Source organism: Chiloscyllium punctatum, chromosome 6 (genome assembly GCF_047496795.1).
Source record: "Chiloscyllium punctatum isolate Juve2018m chromosome 6, sChiPun1.3, whole genome shotgun sequence".
NCBI lineage: Eukaryota > Metazoa > Chordata > Chondrichthyes > Orectolobiformes > Hemiscylliidae > Chiloscyllium > Chiloscyllium punctatum.
In genome coordinates, this window is record NC_092744.1 from 47,420,531 (window position 1) to 47,441,066 (window position 20,536).

Here is a 20,536-nt window from a genome sequence, read left to right on the forward strand (position 1 = left end):
TCTTGTAATCTCACTTGGGTTTTCTGTGGTTATTGGCAAAGCTACAACTTTCATTCCATCTGGTAGTTACCACTGAGTAAGTCAACCCATCTGTGCTTAATTTCTAACAATGTCTACTGTCACTGTTCTGCATATAAAGTCACATAAGTGCACATTGTGCAAAGTAACAGATATATGCTCTCCAATTCTATTCATTAAAATTTTGGAAACGAAAATAATTTCCACAGCAAAACGACCCAAGTCATTTCTCTGGCACATACTCAGCTTTGGTCTCATAGTTGTAGATAGAGCTCAACTTGATCCATTGTGTTTTCATTCTGGGTGTCTTTCTCCAGATCACTCTTATGAAGCTCAGTAAGTCCCGTGGGTTTTCCATGCAACATTCTACTGGAAATGCTTAGGCCTTTGATTTTTACTTTTGCCCTTTGAGTCAAGAGTGTGGTGCTGGAATAGTATAGCTGTTCAGGCAACATCCAAGGAGCAGGAGAATTGACGTTTCGGGCATAAGCCCTTCATCAGAAATACTTACTGGCCTGAGGAGTAATTCTTGGCATTCTCAGCTATCCCTTTCCTACCCTGGTTACTTGCCTTCTTTTCACTCTCCTACATTCCATCTTTCTCCTGGGTTTATGGGGTTGATGGACAAAGTGTTAAATTTTACGCTCAGCTTATTCAGCAGTCATATGGGCTGTTGTCTAGCTATGGTAGTATAATTACTGAAGGAATTGATTTTTTAAAAATTAGAATACTTTCACTGAAAGCTTCCTGTGTGGAATTTACTCCTAATACCTTGATCCAATCGTTAAGTTTATTTTGCTTTTCTCTTTCAAATTTGAAGAATGTTTGTCTCAGATGTTCCCTTGTGTTTGAAAACGTTTACCCGTGCATCTTGAACTAACTTGTATGCACCAAGAATAGACTTTTTACAATGTCATAAAACTCACATAGGAACCTTTTATTGAAAACGTTACATGTATCTAGTAATCTGTATTAATGACTTGGATGTCGAGCTAGCAAGTACTATAGCCACATTTGCAGATGACGCTGAAATAGGTGCGAATGTAAATTGCAATGATGAAATAAATTTGTAGATGGATATGGATAGGTTGGGTGAATGGTCCAAATGAAGCTCAATGTTGATAAACATGAAGTATGTTTTGATAAAGTGCAGAGGTAAGTCATTGGAAGCTGAGAGTCTCTCTGGACTTAAGGAACAAAGGGATTTCAGTACAAGTATGCCAATTGTTACATGTTGCAGTTCAGGTTAGCAAGACCTTTTTAAAAGAAAGCAAATGAAGTATGGATTTGACAAGGAAATTGAGCCAAACCATTATCTAACCTTTATGTACTTACAGTTCTGGTTGCCTTTTTATTTTTTAAAAAAGGAACAACTGATACTGGAGATGATGCAGAGGAGATTTACAAAAGATTACAGAGATGCATTGATATACATTTCAGGAAGTAATGATTAGGCTGGATCTCTTTTCGCTGTGTATAAAGTGACTGAAGGAGTGAACAATTGGAGGCCTTTCAATTTCTGAAAATAGTTAGGTGAGGAGCGAATTATGAAATTTTGCCAAAATTGATACAGAAAGAATATTCTTGCATGATGAGGCAGTTAAGATAGTCACAAAGAGCTTCAATAGGGAATCAGTGAACTTATTTACCTGGAGCAGTGAGAATGTGCAGCTTTCTATCACAAGAAGTGGTTGCATCTACACTTTGCGTCAATCAAGAGGAACATAGATTACAGGAGAGGGGATGGGAAAAATGGCTACAATCGGAGATTTGTGAGAAAGATTTGAGGAGGCTGAGATAGAAGATAAACACCTGCATATGAACTATTTGTGTTGTATATCCTACATAATTTGGTGCATTTGTAAATGTATTTTGTATGATAATATACATTGCTGTAGTTTGGTTATATACTTTGGTTTGTTGTATTGTTGGTTAAATACACTTGTAATTTTCATCCAACCAAATTATTTTGGGATTACACTGCAATACCAATCCTTTTTTAAGATGTAGGTGTAATTGATTGGGTGTAATGATTGTGCTGAGGACTGAACTTTAGAAGTATTAACCTGTTTGTTCTAAAAATATCCTCAAACATTGTAATCAGTCATAGTGTATATAACATAACTCTGTGTGATAGCTGAATGAATTTGAATAGTACTGACTAGAGATGTGTTGCATTGCAGATCTGCTTCCTGATAGTCTGTGGACATTTGATATCAAGCCACAACAATGAGTGAACTGGAACAGTTGCGGCAAGAAGCAGAGCAATTGCGAAATCAAATTAGGGTAAGATTTTACATCATCTATGCACTCTTATATTCAATTAAAAGAAAAATATGTAAAGTATTAGGCCCTCAGTAATTTGAAACTTGTATTAAAACTTGATTTTAATAATTTACTATGGCTCTTCTAATCTGGCATTAATTCCACGTTCATGACTGTCTCATAACCTTTGACTCCCTTCTCGATCAAAAATCTGTCCATAAATCTTGGTCTTGAGAAATCTGCTCCAGAGGTCTGTAGAGGTTGATTAAAAGTATCAGAGTTAATGATGCAGTTTCCATTACTTATTGGGGAATTGTAAAACCTTTGAGGGTGCGCTTCAACTTTAAGACCGAAATCAATCAAGTTTATGGACTGAGTTGTAAGAGTCAATCTAAAGTTTACTAGTTCAAGTTTACTGGTCACTACAAGATTTATTCCAGGTACAGATATGATTCCACATATTTTACAGAATTTATTACATTTATTGCTACATGCACAGAAGAAATTGTATTTGGTAAGATCATGGTTTTACAGTTTTATCAAATTCAGGATGCTATTCAGGACACTGGTCTGACTGCACCAGTCTCTTGTTCTGTTGTAATGTTATTATGTCTTTGGTCAATTTTCCTTGTCACGTCCAACCACTAAAATATGGGCATTATTAATCCATGCCAACCACTACCTACTGTGCATGATCAAAATATATCCTGAACTCTAATGAGCATATTTGTTTACGAACAGTGCATTATCATTTTGAATTGGCTATGGAGTATCTACCCTGTTCTTGATGCGTCACTACCTACTGATGTCTCATTATGCTTTTGACAAATCCATTGCTTTGTAAGATTTTCCTTTTTTATAGCAGCTTGTCCCTTTTAGCTGAGCAATTCGATAAATCTTAACCAAGATTAGATGGTACCAGTTAGGTCGTCTGTGTATCTGCCTGAACATACTGTCACCATCTAGTAAATAACTATGTCCCAGATGGCGCATCTAGGAATTCTCCAAAATCTCAGTATCCTTTAACTGCAAGAAAACTGTGAGACTCCGCAATGACTGTTGATCCCTAAAACAAATTTAAGCTTGAAATAACCATACAAACAAATACATACAGACTTGTTGCACGTTCCAAGCTACTATCTTAAAATGTAGCTGTGTCCATTTTGTGTGTCAGTTTAAGTTTACATTAACCTGAGCCAAAAACAGCAATAAAACCTCAAAGCTCACTTTTGATCTAGCTGTTTGGTTTCTTCCCTACAGAAACTGTTTAACAGCTGACCATAGTTAAACAGAGTGTGTAGTTTAATTCCTAACTTGTTTAAGTCAGTTATTGAGTTTTGAAAAATAACACTCTCCTCCAGAAGAGAATTCCAAACATTGACAACACACTGCGGAAATTCCTCCGCATTCTCCAATTAAGTGGGAGTTCCTTTTTTGAAACTAGCTCTAGATTCCCACAAGGGGTAGCTCTTAGCAGTTACTATGTCCAGAATCTTATTTCAGTCACCACATCCTCTATTCCTATGAAGGTAGGCCCAGTCTTTGTTTTGAGATCAGGATGCCACTGTCGAAGCTAGAATGTTTCTATCCCTAATTGTCCTTGAATTGGACCATTTCAGAGGGAAGCAAAGAGACCTGGTAAGGGTGGCAGATTTCCTACTTCAGGCATTAGTGTATGAAATGGGTTTACTCAACAAATTATGTTAGTTGGCATGGTTGCCATTATTGAAACAAACTTCATTTTCCAGACTTATTACAGGATGATGTAGGTGGGCTGAACAGTGGCAAATTTAATACTGAAAAATATGAGGTAATGTATTTTGGAGGACTAATAAGGCAAGGGAATACATCTTGAATAGTTATCTCAGAACAATGAAACCTTGGTCAGAAGTGCCAAGGAGTGGCAGTTGGAGTTTAATTTCGATAAATGAGGCATTGCATTTTGGTATGTACTTAATGGTTGGGTCCTGGGGAGTGTTGCCAAACAACGAGGTCTTGGGGTGTGGGTTCATAGTTCCTAGAGGTTTATAAAATCATGAGGGGCATGGATAGAGTGAACAGCTAAGGTCTTTTTCCCAGGGTAGGGGAGTCCAAACTAGAGGACATAGTTTTAAGGTGAGAGGGGTAGGATTTAAAAGGGAGCTAAGGGATAACTTTTCACGCAGAGAGTGGTATGTAAATCAATGAGCTGACAGAAAAAGTGGTGGAGGTTGGTACAATTACAACATTTAAAAGGCATCTGGATGGATACTTGAATAGTAAAGGTTTAGAGGGTTGTGGGCCAAATGCTCGCAAATTGGACTAGATTAATTTAGGATATCTGGTCGGTATGAAAGGTCTATTTCCATGCTGTACAACTCTGTGGCTGAGTTTCCTATATAGATATCTCCTCTCTTTAAGGTAACTAAACCCATAAGCAGTAGTATAGGAGCTATTCATCAACACTGTATTTGCAGTAAGACTTGCCTTCTTTTACATTCCATTCCATTTGTCGTCTTAATTACTTGCTGTACTTGCATGCATTTTTTGTGATTTATGTACTTGGAATCCAGATCCTCTGTATTGCAGTATTTTGCACACTGTCCCCATTTATATGGTAATCTCCTTTACTGTTTTCCTACCAAGGTAGACCACTTCTCATTTTCACAGGTTATACTTTAATTACCAAATATGTGCCCACTCACTTTATCTATGTCCCTTCTTCTGACATCTTCTCATTGTCAGTACATTTGGCAGTACACCTGATTCCATTATCCAGATCATTAATGTAGATCATAAATAGTTAAGGCCTGATTCCTGTGTCACTCTACTAATTACAGTTTGCCAACCTGAAAATACCTTTTCTTCTGATTGCCTGCTTCCTACTGATTAACCAATCTTCCGTTCACACTAATATATTGCCCCCAACACAAAAACTCTCATCTTGTGTAGTAATCTTGTATCTGGCACCTTTATCAAATGGTTTTTGATTGTCTTTCTATCCAGCTTATTCCTTGTAGAAGAAATAAGCCAAAATTAAAATATCATTTGAGACTGAAGGAAGATCAAAGCTCCATTATTTGCTATTATTGAATTTGAAGTTGTATGATCTTCCTGACTGAACTATCTAATGTGTTCATATTAGTACAATATAGTGTTTAAGGTTCCTTGAACAAATAGTTCTATCCTGCCTGATATTTCTTGTTCACAAAAGGTTGTGTTTTCAAAAACATAGTTTTCAATTCTTTCACTTTTTTTGCTACACCTTCCCTTAAGCCAGCTACTCATTGATAAAACAAACAACTGCAAATGCATGCAGATCACTGGCAACCTCTGAAGTATTTGACCCTGATTTTTTTACTGTGCATCTCCTCTGTCTTGGAGACTGCCCACTTCCACCTGCATAAAGTCTTTTGTCCCTACCAAAGCCCATACATTGAAACTCTTTCCTACATTTTTGTTACTTTTCAATTCATTTCTGCCAACATTCTCCTGGCTGATATCACATCCACCAAACCACGATCCAAAGAAACTGTTGCAATGTATTTGTCTGTTTCTGAAGTCACACCAATCCTCTTTACCTATTGTCTCCATGTTTTTTATTGAGACCTGGTCCATTTATACCTTAAATATAAAATTCTTATTTTAAATCCCTCCATAGTCTCCCTTTCATTCCATCCTTCTGAACCTTCTTGTATATTCATCCTCACCCTTCAATTACCTTTATTCATGAGGGGAAACATTTGCTACCAGCACTTCTAACTTAGAGTCATTTATTTTCTGTTTTAAATGTCCTGTGCTATTCACAGAAATTAAGACTTTTAAAAAAAAAAGAGGAAAATGATTGACAAAAATAAAATCACGGGATTGTGATTAGCTTAAATTTGATCAAGAAGGGTTAGTGTAAAAGTGAATGAAGTGACAAATGTTTTGTATGTGGCTTGCATTGAGCATGGTAGAAAACAAATATACAATAAGGCAAATCCTAAACCTTACAGTCACTGCCTACAAAAAGACATTTTTCATGTTGAAACTAGCACTAGTTTTGGCTAGTTAAATCACTGGTACTTTTGTTGTTGTGGAGTGAAAATCGGTGAATACGTGAAAGCTTGAAAGCAAGTAATCGTCGTGAAGGTACTTGATTTACTCATTAGGTACATACTCCTCTTCTAGATTTTCAATGCCACTCTTGTCCGATCATTTAATTGTTAGTAGTATCTGAAAATCCACAGCTACGTTGCACAGATGTTTGACCACAGCACGATGTCAATTAAATCTCAAATGCATGAATGACTTAATGAAGGAAAGTTATTTTATTTGCATGGCTCTTTTATAATGTACAATAAGAAGAATGGCATAAAGAGTGCCATCCTAAGTAATTGTATTCGATTTATTACTTTAAAGTTAAATATTTGCTAAGAGAATTTTGTTTGTCATTGCAGGATGCAAGAAAAGCATGTGGCGATTCCACCTTAGCACAGGTAAACTCATTTAGTGGGAAACAGACAAATACCATGCACAAACCTTCTTGTTCTTTGCCTGTTGATCGAAGCACAACTAACAAAATTGTATTTTCAGATCACAGCTGGGCTGGATTCAGTTGGTCGAATCCAAATGCGTACAAGGCGAACATTGAGGGGACATTTGGCAAAAATCTATGCCATGCATTGGGGATCAGACTCCAGGTCAGTGTTTGAATGTTGACTTATAATTATATGATCAGATAGCTCAGTAACTTGTAGTGTCACTCATATTGTGTTTTCTGTGATGTTTACAATGAATCAGTTGTATTATTGAATGTAATTTGGGCTTCAGTATCTAACATTCAAATAGAAACCATGTGATTCTTATGCATTTCTTTCTTTTATGTTACTGAAATCTAGAGGTGCTCCTTGGGTTTGATCCTTGCAAAATGTATGCAGCCAGATCTGATCTAGTAATGTATTGCAACTATATTTAGAGGAGTTGTTGTAATGATGTGCTTACGGGGGATATGGCTTGTTCTTGAAATTGCAGTGTTTTTCTGAAAGCGATGATGAACATTATGTGGCACTGATGAACATTTGCAACATAATTTCATTCATTTAATGCTATGAATGAAATTGTCATAACATCCTGAAAGATCAACAGTAGGAAGAGATGGTGGTGCAGTATAATGTAACTATACTGGTATTCTAGAAGCCCCAGGCTAATGCTCTTGTCGTACTCGTTCAAATCTTAGTTAAGCTGCTGGAGTTAAGTTTAAAAAGTAATAAATTTAGATTCAAAAGATTGTCTTAGTAATGTTGACTACATGACTGCAGCAAACACTCAATGTGTTATTAATACCATTTTGTTAAGGAAATCTATTCTTGTGTGGTCTAACATATATGTGACTACAAACCCATGGCAATGTGGCTCATTCTTAACTATTCTCTGAAATAGCCAACGAGTCACTCCGTTAAGGAACGGTTGTGATGGACCACAAATGCCAGTGATGCTCATATCCTATGGAGAAAAAAAAAGTACAATCGTGCATTGCTCAGTCTTTGTCAACCGCCTACATACTAAACGAATAATATTATCCTGCCATTATTAAGTCCCTAGATATTGCGATAGGAATAAATTTTTTTGCTGTTCAATTAGGATAATTTTCATTTGATGCAATTCATTTCTGGTTTACAAATTTTTGGTGTAATGTCTTCAGACATTGAACAAAATAAGACAAATATAAATGGCTGGAAAAGCTCAGCAAGTCAGGCAGAATCAGTGGAGAGAATCAGAGTTAACGTTTCAGGTCAAGTGACTTCTTCAGAACAGAGGACCCTTCTGAGGCGAGGTCACTCGACCTGAAACATTAACTCTGACTATCTCCAGAGGTGCTGTCAGACCTGCTGAGCTTTTTCAATCAATTTCTATTTGCCTCTGATTTACAGCATCCACAGATCTTTTGGGTTACTTTTAAACAAAAAGAATACTTTTGGCATTATTGTCAATAAATGAACAATTTTTGCAGAAGCTTGAATTTTGTAGAATTCTATAAGTTTATAATGTTACAACTTTATTTTTAAACTCCTAGTCAACAATTCAGTGCATTCTGTATCAATTCTTGTATATAAGTTTTTTTTTTCATTTTTTTTCCAAATGTGTGCCGTTTCTTTCCAAACGTTACTACGGGTTCTGTTTCCAATGTGCACAATGTCTGGTGCATCGTTTGATGTTCTTGAAATCTTCTTGGGTTTCTTTTAAACATTATTTTTAGACTACTTTGTTTGACTTTTTAGTGACAAATTTGTGCTGTTTCATTATGAAGCCACTTAGTAGTGGAGTTTTCACAATTTATTTTATCAATTGTGAGCACCTGCTAAATCTCTTTCATTGTTCTGATTGGGGGTGGGGGAGAGAGGCTGTGCAATGAAGAAAGCACCAGTTTCTCTACAGCCTCCTAAAATGTGTCAGCCCCCTTTTCGTTTGAGTAAAATTTCTTCACATTGTGACGTTGATATACTTCAGTGAATAATATGTTTTTATATTTGCAGACTTCTAGTTAGTGCATCTCAAGATGGAAAATTAATCATCTGGGACAGTTATACAACAAATAAAGTAAGAATGTAATTGATTTGACTACAATTCACACAATTTGGACCTCGATTAGTGTAACTCTGTGACCACTTAATATTTTCTTGTCTTTTCTGTAGATGCATGCTATCCCTTTGCGATCATCATGGGTTATGACTTGTGCATATGCTCCTTCTGGAAACTATGTTGCTTGTGGTGGGCTGGACAACATCTGTTCAATATACAGCTTGAAAACGAGGGAGGGCAATGTTCGAGTGAGTAGGGAACTACCGGGGCATACAGGTATGGTCATGTTGGAGTAAACCGTGGCATGGGCAGTGGGAGAATGGATGAATTTAAGTTATGATTGATCTTCCCCTGTTAAGCCTGAGACAGTGAGGTATTGTTTAATTTGCTTTTTCTTTACTGTTTTACTCTTGTCCCTTACTGAAGTAGGCCAAGTTGTGTTCATGTAACCATTTTTCATAAGCTTTCAATTTTAGAAGTAAGGACTCAACAAAATCCCTTAATATGCAATCAGAGATAAGGTTTATTAAAAAATCCTTCAAAAATGTTGGGTGGGGGGTGCTGCTAGTGGGTGACTTCATTATTTGATGCACATAAAAGCATACCTGGTAGAAGGAAATAGAAAGTAAAGGAAGTAAATTGCAACAGTTGAATTTCTTAAATTAGTACCGACATCTTTGATTATGTGACTTACAGTCCAGTATGTCTCTGACCAGTTGTGAGTCTTTCATTTGGCTGATTTTGTAAGTTCAGTTCTTGGGAGCTGGGTTTCAAATGAATGGCAGTTAATGGTGCAGAAATATTTCTTATACTCTTGAGAATTCATCCTGTTTGGCAGGTGAAGTCTGAGATTCTTTCTGGAGATGAGACTGTTGAGAAAGAACTGGAGAGCATGTCTCCTCGAATCTCTGGTCTGGAGCTGCTCTTCTCATGAGGTTAAGATAGCAACTGAAGTCAGAATTCAAAACTGTATATTTAACAGTTTAATCAGTACAGGTTCAAGTCATGTGATGGGTGGTTTCTGCTACATCATTCAGAGAAACCAGCTACTTTGACCATTTATGAGGTGAAGAAGTGCTGATTTGTCCATCTTAGTGGGTAACTACTACCTTTCTGTATGGACAGTAGTAATTTATTATTCTTTTGTGGTATGGTCTTTATGGAGGTTGGGAAGTTTTCAGGCAGTTTATTGACTTAATTAGTGGCAATTTGAGCCTTCATGAATTAAAAAATTGTTAATGGATTAGTTGGCTGTGAATACTCATTGGAGTGCTTCCTTATAATGGCTTAACGTGGTATGCAACAAAAAGAACAATTTATTCCACAGACTGGAAACAACTATGGGATGATAACCGTTAATGTTTCAAGTCCAGTGACCTGCCTCCAGTATTAGATGCGAGTTGGAAAAGGTGGTATTTCTGCTGATGATGGGGAATAGGGGTAGGGAGGAGTGAGTGGATAGCTGGAGGTGGCACTCAATGAGAAAAAGAAAGAAATAAAGGTAGGCAGACAAAGGGGTTGTTGATTGTCAACTAAGGAAAAGGAGGAGCAAGATATGTGATACTGGGGACTGAGGAGTTGAACAACCCAGTTCATGATAGGAAATCCTGGTGATGTGGGGGTAGTTAATAGACCAAGAAGGAGATATTCATCTCCACTGATGAGAAAATGGTATGTAGATATGTTATACAACTTTGAAGTTCCTAGTTTTGAAGTAGCCAAGATGAATAAAAGTATTCTAGTTGGTTAAATTACTGCTTCTGCTTGGAGGGGGAAACACTGGTCAGGATTCATCTTCCTGCTCTATAACCAATAATTGTTCCTTCAAAGTATGGATGTTGAGTAATGTCGAGAGTTGACTCCATTATGATGATGAGATTGAGCAATACACCAACTTTCTGGTGTAAAGCACTGGGGAACGCGTTTGTGAAACTGACAACAAAAAGAGTTGGTGCCTTAAGGCAAGGGAAAAAAAAGAAAAAAAGTTGCAATACGATCTGCTGGATATCAAATATAAAGTCATATCAAACATAAAGCTATCATATACTTTGTTATGGAAGTTCATGAAGTCATTAGTTTATGCAGTATTCTCTGATTCCAAAACTGCAGGCAGCCATGCATGCATGTTCATTCAACAATGCAGAGCTCCAAGCACTGACATGAAATGTAGACTTTACATATGCAGTAATGCATTCGTGCATGCCATCATAAGTGCAGGGAAGCATACAATTTTGAACTGGGCTTCAGTGGTGGGGAGGGGTGTGGGGATGAATAGAATAGAATGTCCTTTATTATTGCATCTACTCCAGTGCAGGGGTACAGTGAAAGGTTTTTACAATGGCTGTGTTTAATAGCGCTACCTTAGGTACAAGTATCTAGGTATAAGTCTTGGATACAAGAGGATTAAAAAAGAAAAGTAGCATTCCTTAGTGTCTGAAAAATAAGTTAGAAATAAAATAGTTCTAACAGAGTTAAAGTATTTACATTATAGTCTGGCAAAGAATTTCAGAGAGCAGCAGCTCAGCATGTGGTCTGTCAGCTGGTGCCACGCCCCAGTCCAACAGCTGTCACATTAGGTTCCAGCCTTCAGTCCATTCCTCACTGGCACTCAGCTGCAGCAAGATATGTTGCACTATACTGAGAGTCTGGCTTTCCCGCTCCTGCCACTCCAGGACTCGCGGTGGAGGGGCCAATGACAATGAGAACCCTGGAGCAGAGATGGGTTGGGAGGTGTGTTGAGCTGGGGGTTCCGGGAGAATTTGCCCTCCCTTCCCTACTCTCCATGGCTCGTCTTCCTTCAGTTCTCTCCCAGATCCTGATGTTTCACTAACCCCCAATCTCCCTCTTACCATCCCATCTCCAACATCTGAACACTTAGCCCTGTGCCTGGACTTCTCACCCTTCCAGCCTTTGAACCTGCAACACCCCCACCTCCCCGCCAAAAGCTGCGCACGCACAATTTAAAGAGCATAGCACTTGTGTCGGTGATAGCAAACACAGGCTTAATGTATTGTCTTGTCTACTCTCAAGTCTTTTTCTTATCAGTAGCAGTTTTCATTACTGCAATGTGAAAATAAAGAGGCTAACCAGATATCAGAATTCCTTTGATTTATGTAATAACTTAAACATGCATAGATGATTGGCCATTTCACATTAAGAGCACTATTGGGGTTTATTCTGACAAGGCACTTTACACTGAGAAGGGCATTAATGTATTGAAAACATATATAGAGAAGGAAGGAAGATTGCTTTAGGATGATATCCTGTGCAAATTTCTTAAAGCTAGATTTATTCCGACAAGAAAGGTTTAGTGGTACATGTTCCAAGGCATGACTAATTAGGCTTTTTTTTAAATGGGATTAAATTCTTTTTTACTAGAGGAGGAGGAATATGGTTTTGACCTCTTAAAAGCAGTTGTTAATTTCCAGATGAAACCTTTTGGTGCAAACTTAGATAGCCTGTGCTATGGTTCTTATTCTCCTGGAACATCATCAATGTTTGAAAGTTATCTATGGACTCAATAGTTAGAATTAAGTGATGAAAACTGGTAAAAATAATAATAATGGCATATTTATTTGATTATACTTTAAGTCCTTCATGTCATCCTTTCTGTCTCCATAGATGCTGCCAGACCTGCTGGAGTTTCTTCAACATTTTCTGTTTTTATTTCCGATATCCAGCATTCGCAGTAATTTGCAAATGTATTTATTATATTTGTCCTCTTGCATTGAGCTCCTTCTTTTGGAAACAACTTGTGAATATTTTCTCTACGGTTTTACATGAAAATGTATATCAGATCGAAAGCTAGAATTAATTGCAGATATTTTAGAATCAATTATGAAGACCATGAAAGCAAACTGTTAATGTTTGTTTTATTTTTCTCTACAGGTTACTTATCATGTTGTCGTTTTCTGGATGACAACCAAATTGTGACAAGTTCAGGCGATACCAGTTGGTAAGTTGAAAAGTACAAAGTTTTGTAGCCCATGCCAGCTATTTGAAAGTTCTATCTGGGCAGTCCCACCGATTTGGTCCTTCAAAACCCACTAAATATTTTCTCTCAAGTATTTATCCATTTCACTTCTGAAAGTTGCAATTGAATTTTCCTCCACTATCCTTTTTGTTACATTGCAATGCATATCATTAAAAACTTGCCATGTCGCTCTCTTCCAACCCTCCTCTCATCTCCTGTCTGGCTCTTTTGCAAATTCAAATCTGTGCCAATGGTTACTGTTCATTTTGCTTCTGGAATTGGTTTCTTTCCTTACTTACTCTTCATAAAATTATGCTTGATGATTATGAACATCTGTCAAATTTTTAACCCTCTCTACTTTAAAGAATAACCCAAGCTTCAACAGCACCTCTATACAATTGAGCCCTATATCTGTGGTAATGTTCTCGTACAAAAATGGAAATTGCTGGGGAAATTCAGCAGGTCTGGCAGCATCTCAGGGGAAAAAAAAAGTGTTTCAAAAAATTTCTTCAGCAATTCTGTTTTATTTCAGATTTCCAATTCTGCAGTTCTTTATTTTATTGTACTATTCTCATAACTCAGTTTTGCATCCTCACTAAGTCCTTGACATTCTTCCTTATGTGTTGAGAACTGAACATATAGCTGCAGCTGAGGGCCAACCCTTATTTTATAAAGGTTTACCATAATCACCTTGCCTTGAGACCTTGCTCTGGCTTTTTTATGAATTTCAGGATGCTGTATGTTTTTTAATAGACTTCTGACCTTGCCTAGGCACCATTTGAATGTTTATGTAGATAAATACCCAGATTCCTAAACTATCTTTTTAAAATTGTACAAGTAGTTTATATTGCCCCAGCTATTCTTCCGACCAAATATATTAATATTCCTGTTATATTTTAACTGCCACGTGTCTGCACATTTCATCAATATGTACTGTTTAAAGTCTTAGTATCTTCATTACATTTTATTCTTTTTCTTAAGTGTTGTCTTCTGCACCTATTGAAATTGTTTTATATATGCAAATTAGTTATTTTTTTATTATGAGAGAGTAGTCCCAATGATAAACTCTGGGGGGCACCATTGTATTTTTCTCTCGAGCCCAAGACAAAACTTTTCACCACTGTGCTGTCTTTCTGGTGCCTTAGCTATTTTGCTTTCATGTTAATATTGTAGACTTTTATTTTGATGATATATCTGATTGGTGGTACTTCATTAAAAAAGGTTTAAAGGTTCGTATACCAAACATCAGCTGTATCATTCACAGAAACTCATGTATTAACTTCATCAAAGAGACCAAATCAGGTGATTAGTGACAATGATTAGCCTTTGATACCCCATGTCAGATAATTTATTGTCCTAAATTTTTACAAGTGTCAATATATTTTGTCCCAGTTGTAAAGATAGTGTCTTTTTGTTTTTTTATATTTTTAATTACATACTGAAATGGGAAAAGAATTCAAGGCTGATGAGTTGCTGCACCTTTTGAAAAGCTGTGTACAAGTGAAGATTCAGTTGGCAGCGTGTAGCTGATTGGTCTGTGAGCTAGTGACCAGCTATTGATGACAAAGAACTTCTATTTGCCAACAATTGAGATTGCCAGCTAAAGTCTTGGGGCTGTGAACAAGATAAGGAGAAGCTATCACCTTCGCAAACTCAAAAGCTCGGTTTTCTGCAGTAAGAAACACTGTCAAGCTGAAGGAAGCCAGTGTATTTTTTCTTTCATTAGTTGCTGTAATGTGAGACTTCAATTAAACATCCTTAACAATCTTTTAAAGTGTGAAACAGTCAACTTGTATCTCCTGTAAAAAGGCGAAAGCATCTGGACAAGAAAGGTCAGGAAGCAGTATTTCAATCACTGCAAGAATCATCTCAGCAAACTCTGAGCAAGGACTACTGCATTGTTTTCACAGTCTTTCTCTCTGCTCATAACACCCATGTATTTTCTGTTTGTCTGTGTGTATGTAGAAGGAGAGTTTATAAGGCTCAGAGTTTTAACTAGCAAAGTTATTGTTGACTGTTCCAAATTGTTTTGATTTGATTCTTGATTTATTAATGCCATGTGTACTGAGATACAGTTCCTATTCATATACCCATCCAGATGCCTTTTTAAATGTTGATATTGTACACACCCCTCTACCACATCCTCTTAACAGCTTGTTCTCTACACACACCACTTTCTGTGTGAGAAAGTTACCCTTAATGTCCTTTTCAAATCTTTGTGCTAACCAGCCAAATCATATCTTTCTCAAGTATATCAGGCTAGTAAAATAGAATGCAGGATATAGTGTTACAGCTTCATGAAAGATGCCGAGGAAGATCAGCTCTAATATATGAGAGTTCACTTCATAAGTCTGATAACAGCAGGGAAGAAGCTGCCCTTAAATCTGTTGTTATGTGTTTTCAAACTTTTGTATCTTCTAAGCGAATGTGAGGACTGGAGACTAGAGTCAAGATTAGAGTGCTGCTGGAGTTGTGTTGGAAGTGCACAGCGGGTCAGGCAGCATCCGAGGTGCAGGAAAATTGTATTTTGTATCTTCTACCCGGTGGAAGAGTATAACCAGGATGTGGAAGGTTCTTTGATTATGATGTCTGCTTTCCGAAGAAGTAGAAGGCATAGGCTGAGTCGGTGGAAGTAAAGCTGGTTTTCGTGATTGATTGGACTACAGTCACAACTATCATTTGCAGTCTTGGGCAGAGCAGTTGCCATACCACGCTGTGATGCAACTGGATAGAATGCTTTCTCTGGTGCACCTATAAAAATCAGTAAGAGTCATTGTGCAACATGTTGAATTTCCTTAGTCTCCTGAGGAATATAGAAAAGTACAGCAAAGAACAGGCCCTTTGGTCTCTACGCTGTTGTGCCGAGGATTAATCTGAATCTAGAATAAAATAGGAGAAAGTGAGGACTGCAGATGCTGGAGATCAGAGCTGAAAATATGTTGCTGGAAAAGCGCAGCAGATCAGGCAGCATCCAAGGAGCAGAAGAATTGAAGTTTCGGGCATGAGCCCTTCTTCAGGAATGAAGAAGGGCTCATGCCCGAAACGTCGATTCTCCTGCTCCTTGGATGCTGCCTGACCTGCTGTGCTTTTCCAGCAACACATTTTCAGCTCTAGAATAAAATAACCTAACCCATGCCTCCCTCAATTCACTGCTGTCCATGTGCATGTCCAGCAGTCGCTTAAATGTCGCTAATGATTCTGCTTCCACCACACCGCTGGCAATGCATTCCATGCGTTCACATTTCTCTGCGGAAAGAACCTACCTCTGACGTCTCCTCCATACCTTCCTCCTAATATCTTAAAACTATGACCCTGCGTGGCAGTCAATCCTACCCTGGGGAAAAGTCTCCGGCTATTGACACTATCCATGCCTTTCATTGCCTTGTACACCTCGATCATGTCACTTCTCCTCTCTCTTCAGAAAGAAAAGTCCAAGCTTAGTCAACCTCTCTTCATAAGACAAGCCCTCCATTCAGGCAACATCTTGGTAAACCTTCTTTTCACCCTCTCCAAAGCCTCCACGTCTTTCCTATAATAGGGTGACCAGAACTGGACACAGTATTCCAAATGTGGTCTCACTAGGGTTTTGTACAGCTACAACAAAACCTCGCTTCTCTTAAACCTGATGCCCCTGTTAATGAAAGCCAAACACACATGCTTTCTTAAAAGCACTATCCACTTGGGTGGCAACTTTGAGGGATCTATGCACTTGAACATCACGATCCCACTGTTCCTCCACACTGCCAAGAATCCTGTCTTTAATCCTATATTCAGCATTCAAGTTTGATCTTCCAAAATGCATCACTTCGCATTTATCCAGATTGAACTCCAGCTGCCATTGCTCAGCCCAACTCTGCATCCTGTCAATGTCGTGCTGCAGCCTGCAACAGCCGTAGTACTATCAACGGCACCTCCAACCTTTGTGTCATTAGCAAATGTACGAATCCATCCCTCAACCACCTCATCCAAGTCATTTATAAAAACTACAAAGAGCAGAGGCCCAAGGACAGAGCCCTGTGGGAAACTACTGACCTCCAGGCGGAATACTTTCCATCGACAACCACTCTCTGCCTTCTGTCAGCCAACCAATTCTGAATCCAGACTGCTAAATCTCTCTGTATCCCATACCTCCTGGCTTTATGAATGAGCCTACCAAGGGGGACCTTATCAAATGTCTTAAAGTCCATATACACCACATCCACTGTTGGACCTTCGTTGACCTGTCTCGTCACCTCCTCAAAGAATTCAATAAAACTTGTGAGACATGACCTGCCCTCACATAACCATGCTGAGTGCTTTTAATCACGCTATGCTTTTTCAAATAGTCATACATCCTATCCCTCAAAATTCTTTTCAAGACCTTGCTGACCACAGGGATGTAAGGCTGACTGGTCTGTAATTGCCAGGGATTTCCCTGTTAACCTTCTTGAAAAGAGGAACTACTATCTCCTCCCTCTAATCTTCTGCTACGACTCCCATGGAGAGTGAGGAAGCAAAAATCTTCGCCAGTGGCATAGCAACCTCCTTTCTTGGTTTCTGGAGCAACCTAGGATAAATCTAGTTTGGCTCTGGGGACTTTAAAAAATTTCCAGTACGTCAACTTCCTCAAACTCTATCTGTTCAAGCCTGTTTCCCGGCTCCTCAAAGTTCTCATTCGCAACAAGGTATTTTTTCCTTAGTGAAAACCAAAGCAAAAAACTCATTTAGGGCTTCCCCCATCTGCTCAGATTCCACGCACAAGTTCCCTGTGCTATCTCTGACCACAGAAGGCCCTAGAAGGCCCTACCTTCTCCCTGACATTCTCTTATTCCTCATGTAGGAGTAAAATGCCTTTGGGTTCTCCCTAATCTTTCCCACCAAGCCTTATCATGCCCCTCTGGCGCCTCTTCAGTCCATTTTTGAGCTCCTTTCTATTAAGCCTGTAATCCTCTGAAGCTGTGTTAGATCCTTGCTTCCTCCACCTGTACATAAGTTGCTTCTTCCTTTTGATGAGAAGCTCCTCTGTTCTCATCATCCAATGCTCCTTAATCTTGCCCCTTCTTGCCTGTTTCGGAGGAACAAATTTATGCATCACTCAACAACTGCTCTTTAAACAGTTTCCATATATCTGTTGTGCCCTTTTTGTGGAACAGTTGCTCCCAATCTGCACTTGTCAACTCCTGTCTGATAGCGTCATAATTTCCTTTTCCCCAATTAAATATCTTCCCATAGTAACTGCTCCTTTCCCTCTCCATAGCTATGGTAAATGTGAGGCAGCCACCAAAGTGTTCTTGCACCACGAGATCTGACATCTGTCCTGGCTCATTGCCGAGTACCAAATCCAAAATGGCCTCTCCCCTTGTCGGCCTGTCTACATACTGAGTAAGATAATCCTCCTGAACACACCTGACAGAAATGGCTCCATCCAAACCATCTACACTAAGGAGGTTCCAGTCATCCATAACAACAACCCGATTACATCTGCATTTTTCCAAAGCAGAGATGTTGATGTGCTTTTTTGACTGTATCATCGACATGGATGGACCATTGGTGATATTTATTCCTCGGAACTTGAAGCTCTCGACCACCTCCATTTCTTCCCCAATGATACAGACGGGGGAGTGTCCACTCCATTTCTTGAAGTTGATGACCAGCTCCATCATTTTGCTGGCATTGATGGAGAGATTATTGTCTTTACACTAAACTATGCCATTAATCTGTCTATCTCCTTCCTATACTTGGTCTCGTCATTGTTTGAGATCTGACCCATTATTGTAGATGTTTAGTCAAGAATTTGGCCACACAGTCACGTAGACATGCAGCATAGAAACAGGCCCTTCAATCCAACTCATCTGCACCGACCAGACATTCCAATCTTAACTAGTCCCATTTGTCAGCAATTGGCCCAAATCCATCTTAAACCCACCCTATTCATATACCTTTTAATTGTTGTAATTGTACTCTCCTCTACCACTTCCTCTGGCAGCATGTTCCATACACACACCATCCTCTGTGTGAGAAAGTTACCCCTCAGATCCCTTTTTAAATCTTTCCCCTGTTACTTTAAACCTGTGCCCTCTAGATTTAGACTCTCCCACACTAGGAAAAAGACCTTGGCTAGTCACCCTGTCTATGCCCCTCAGCCTCTGACACTCCAAGATCAGAAAAGCCCCAGCTGATTCAGCCTCTTCCTATTGCTCAAATGCAAAAATAATTGACAAAGGCAAAGCAATAGATGTTGGCAGTATGGACTTCAACAAAGCTTTTGACAAGGTTCTGCATGATAGACTGCTTAGTAGGGTTAGATAACATGGGGTCCAGGGGGAGTTAGCCAATTGGATACAAAATTGACTTGAAGGTAGGAAACAGTGGATGATGATAGAGAGTTGCTTTTTTGCACTGGAGATGTGCCACAGAGATCAGTACTGGGTCCATTTTTTTTTGTTATTTGTATAAATCATTTTGTTGTGTATATGAAGTATATTAATAAGTTTTCAAATGATGCTAAAATAAGTAGTGTAATGGACAGTGAAGATGATTATCTCCAGAGTACAGCAGGACTTTGAGTTGATGGACCAATGTGAGATGTTGCATTGTAAGTGTATAAGGAGTATAGTAAGGGGCTGAAGTATATAACATTGTGGGGTGCCCGTGTTGAGGATTATTGTGGAGGAGGCATTGCTGCCTAAACTTAGTGTTCGCAGTCTGTGGGTCAGGAAGTTAAGGATCCAGTTGCAGAAATGGGAGTAGAGTCCTAGGTCTGGGTTTGGAGATGTGTTTTGTTGGAATTATGGTGTTGAAGGCAAAGCTAATAAATAGGAGTATGACATAAGTGTCTTTCGTTATCCAGATGTTACACATGTATGGCCAGGGAGATAGAATCATTGAATCCCTACAATGTGGAAGCAGGCCGTTTAGCACATCAATTCCACATCGACATTCTGAACAGCATTCTACCCAGACCCACACCCCTACCCTATTCTTGTAATCCTTTTTCCTGTGGCTACACCTAACATGCTCATCCCTGGACACTGGGCAATTTAGCAAGGTCAATCCACTTAACCAAATGGTGTCTGTCGTGCACCTATTGTGATGATAGGCAAATTGTATTGGATCAAGGCAACGGGGGAGGCTGGAGTTCACGTGTACAGTTACTAACCTCTTGAAGCATTTCACAATTATGTATGTCAGAGCTGCTGGGCGGTAGTCATTAAGACCCATTGCCTGATCTATCGAGGGTGATAGTGGCCTTTTTGAAGCAGGTGAGGACCTCCCATCATAGTAACAAGAAGTTAAAGATGTCTGCAAATACTCCCGTCAACTGGTCAGCACAGGATCTGAATGCATAGCCAGAGACTCCATCTGGGCCAGTCGCTTTCTGTGGGTTCACTCTGAGGAAGGCTGATCTGATGTCTGCGACGGTGCCTCTGGGAACAGGTGCACCTATGGCTGTCAGGGCAGGTGACATCATATCACTGATCTTCTGTTCTGTTTAGCTGCAGTTAGGATTTATTTCTTTGTATTAAATAGTAATTTGTACATACAGAAACCTGGTTTATACTTTGTCAATCCAGGTCAAAAAGATAAATTAGGGAAATTTTGTGCGCTCTTATAACATCTTTAACTTTTGTATCAACTCTGGGTGGAGCAGCACTTAATTTTCAGTATGCTACCCTGGTGAAATGTAGCACAGTTAAATGGCTTGTAATTCTAGGTTATCTGTTTGAATAGCAGTGTAACATTTGCAATCCTCTGGTC

General features: G+C 38.8%; 1 protein-coding gene across 2 annotated transcripts in view; it reads left to right on the plus strand.

Moving 5' to 3' along the window:
* The window catches only part of LOC140478934 (guanine nucleotide-binding protein subunit beta-4), a 112,522-nt gene that overhangs the window by 68,254 nt on the left and 23,732 nt on the right, over positions 1-20,536 (plus strand). For both annotated transcript variants that reach the window (XM_072572576.1, XM_072572575.1), the window contains exons 2-7: positions 2,202-2,304; positions 6,705-6,743; positions 6,841-6,947; positions 8,781-8,844; positions 8,940-9,102; positions 12,715-12,781. In XM_072572576.1, the coding sequence (XP_072428677.1) occupies positions 2,248-2,304; positions 6,705-6,743; positions 6,841-6,947; positions 8,781-8,844; positions 8,940-9,102; positions 12,715-12,781 (497 nt within the window). In that variant the 5' untranslated portion in view covers positions 2,202-2,247. The remainder of the gene's footprint in view (positions 1-2,201; positions 2,305-6,704; positions 6,744-6,840; positions 6,948-8,780; positions 8,845-8,939; positions 9,103-12,714; positions 12,782-20,536) is intronic.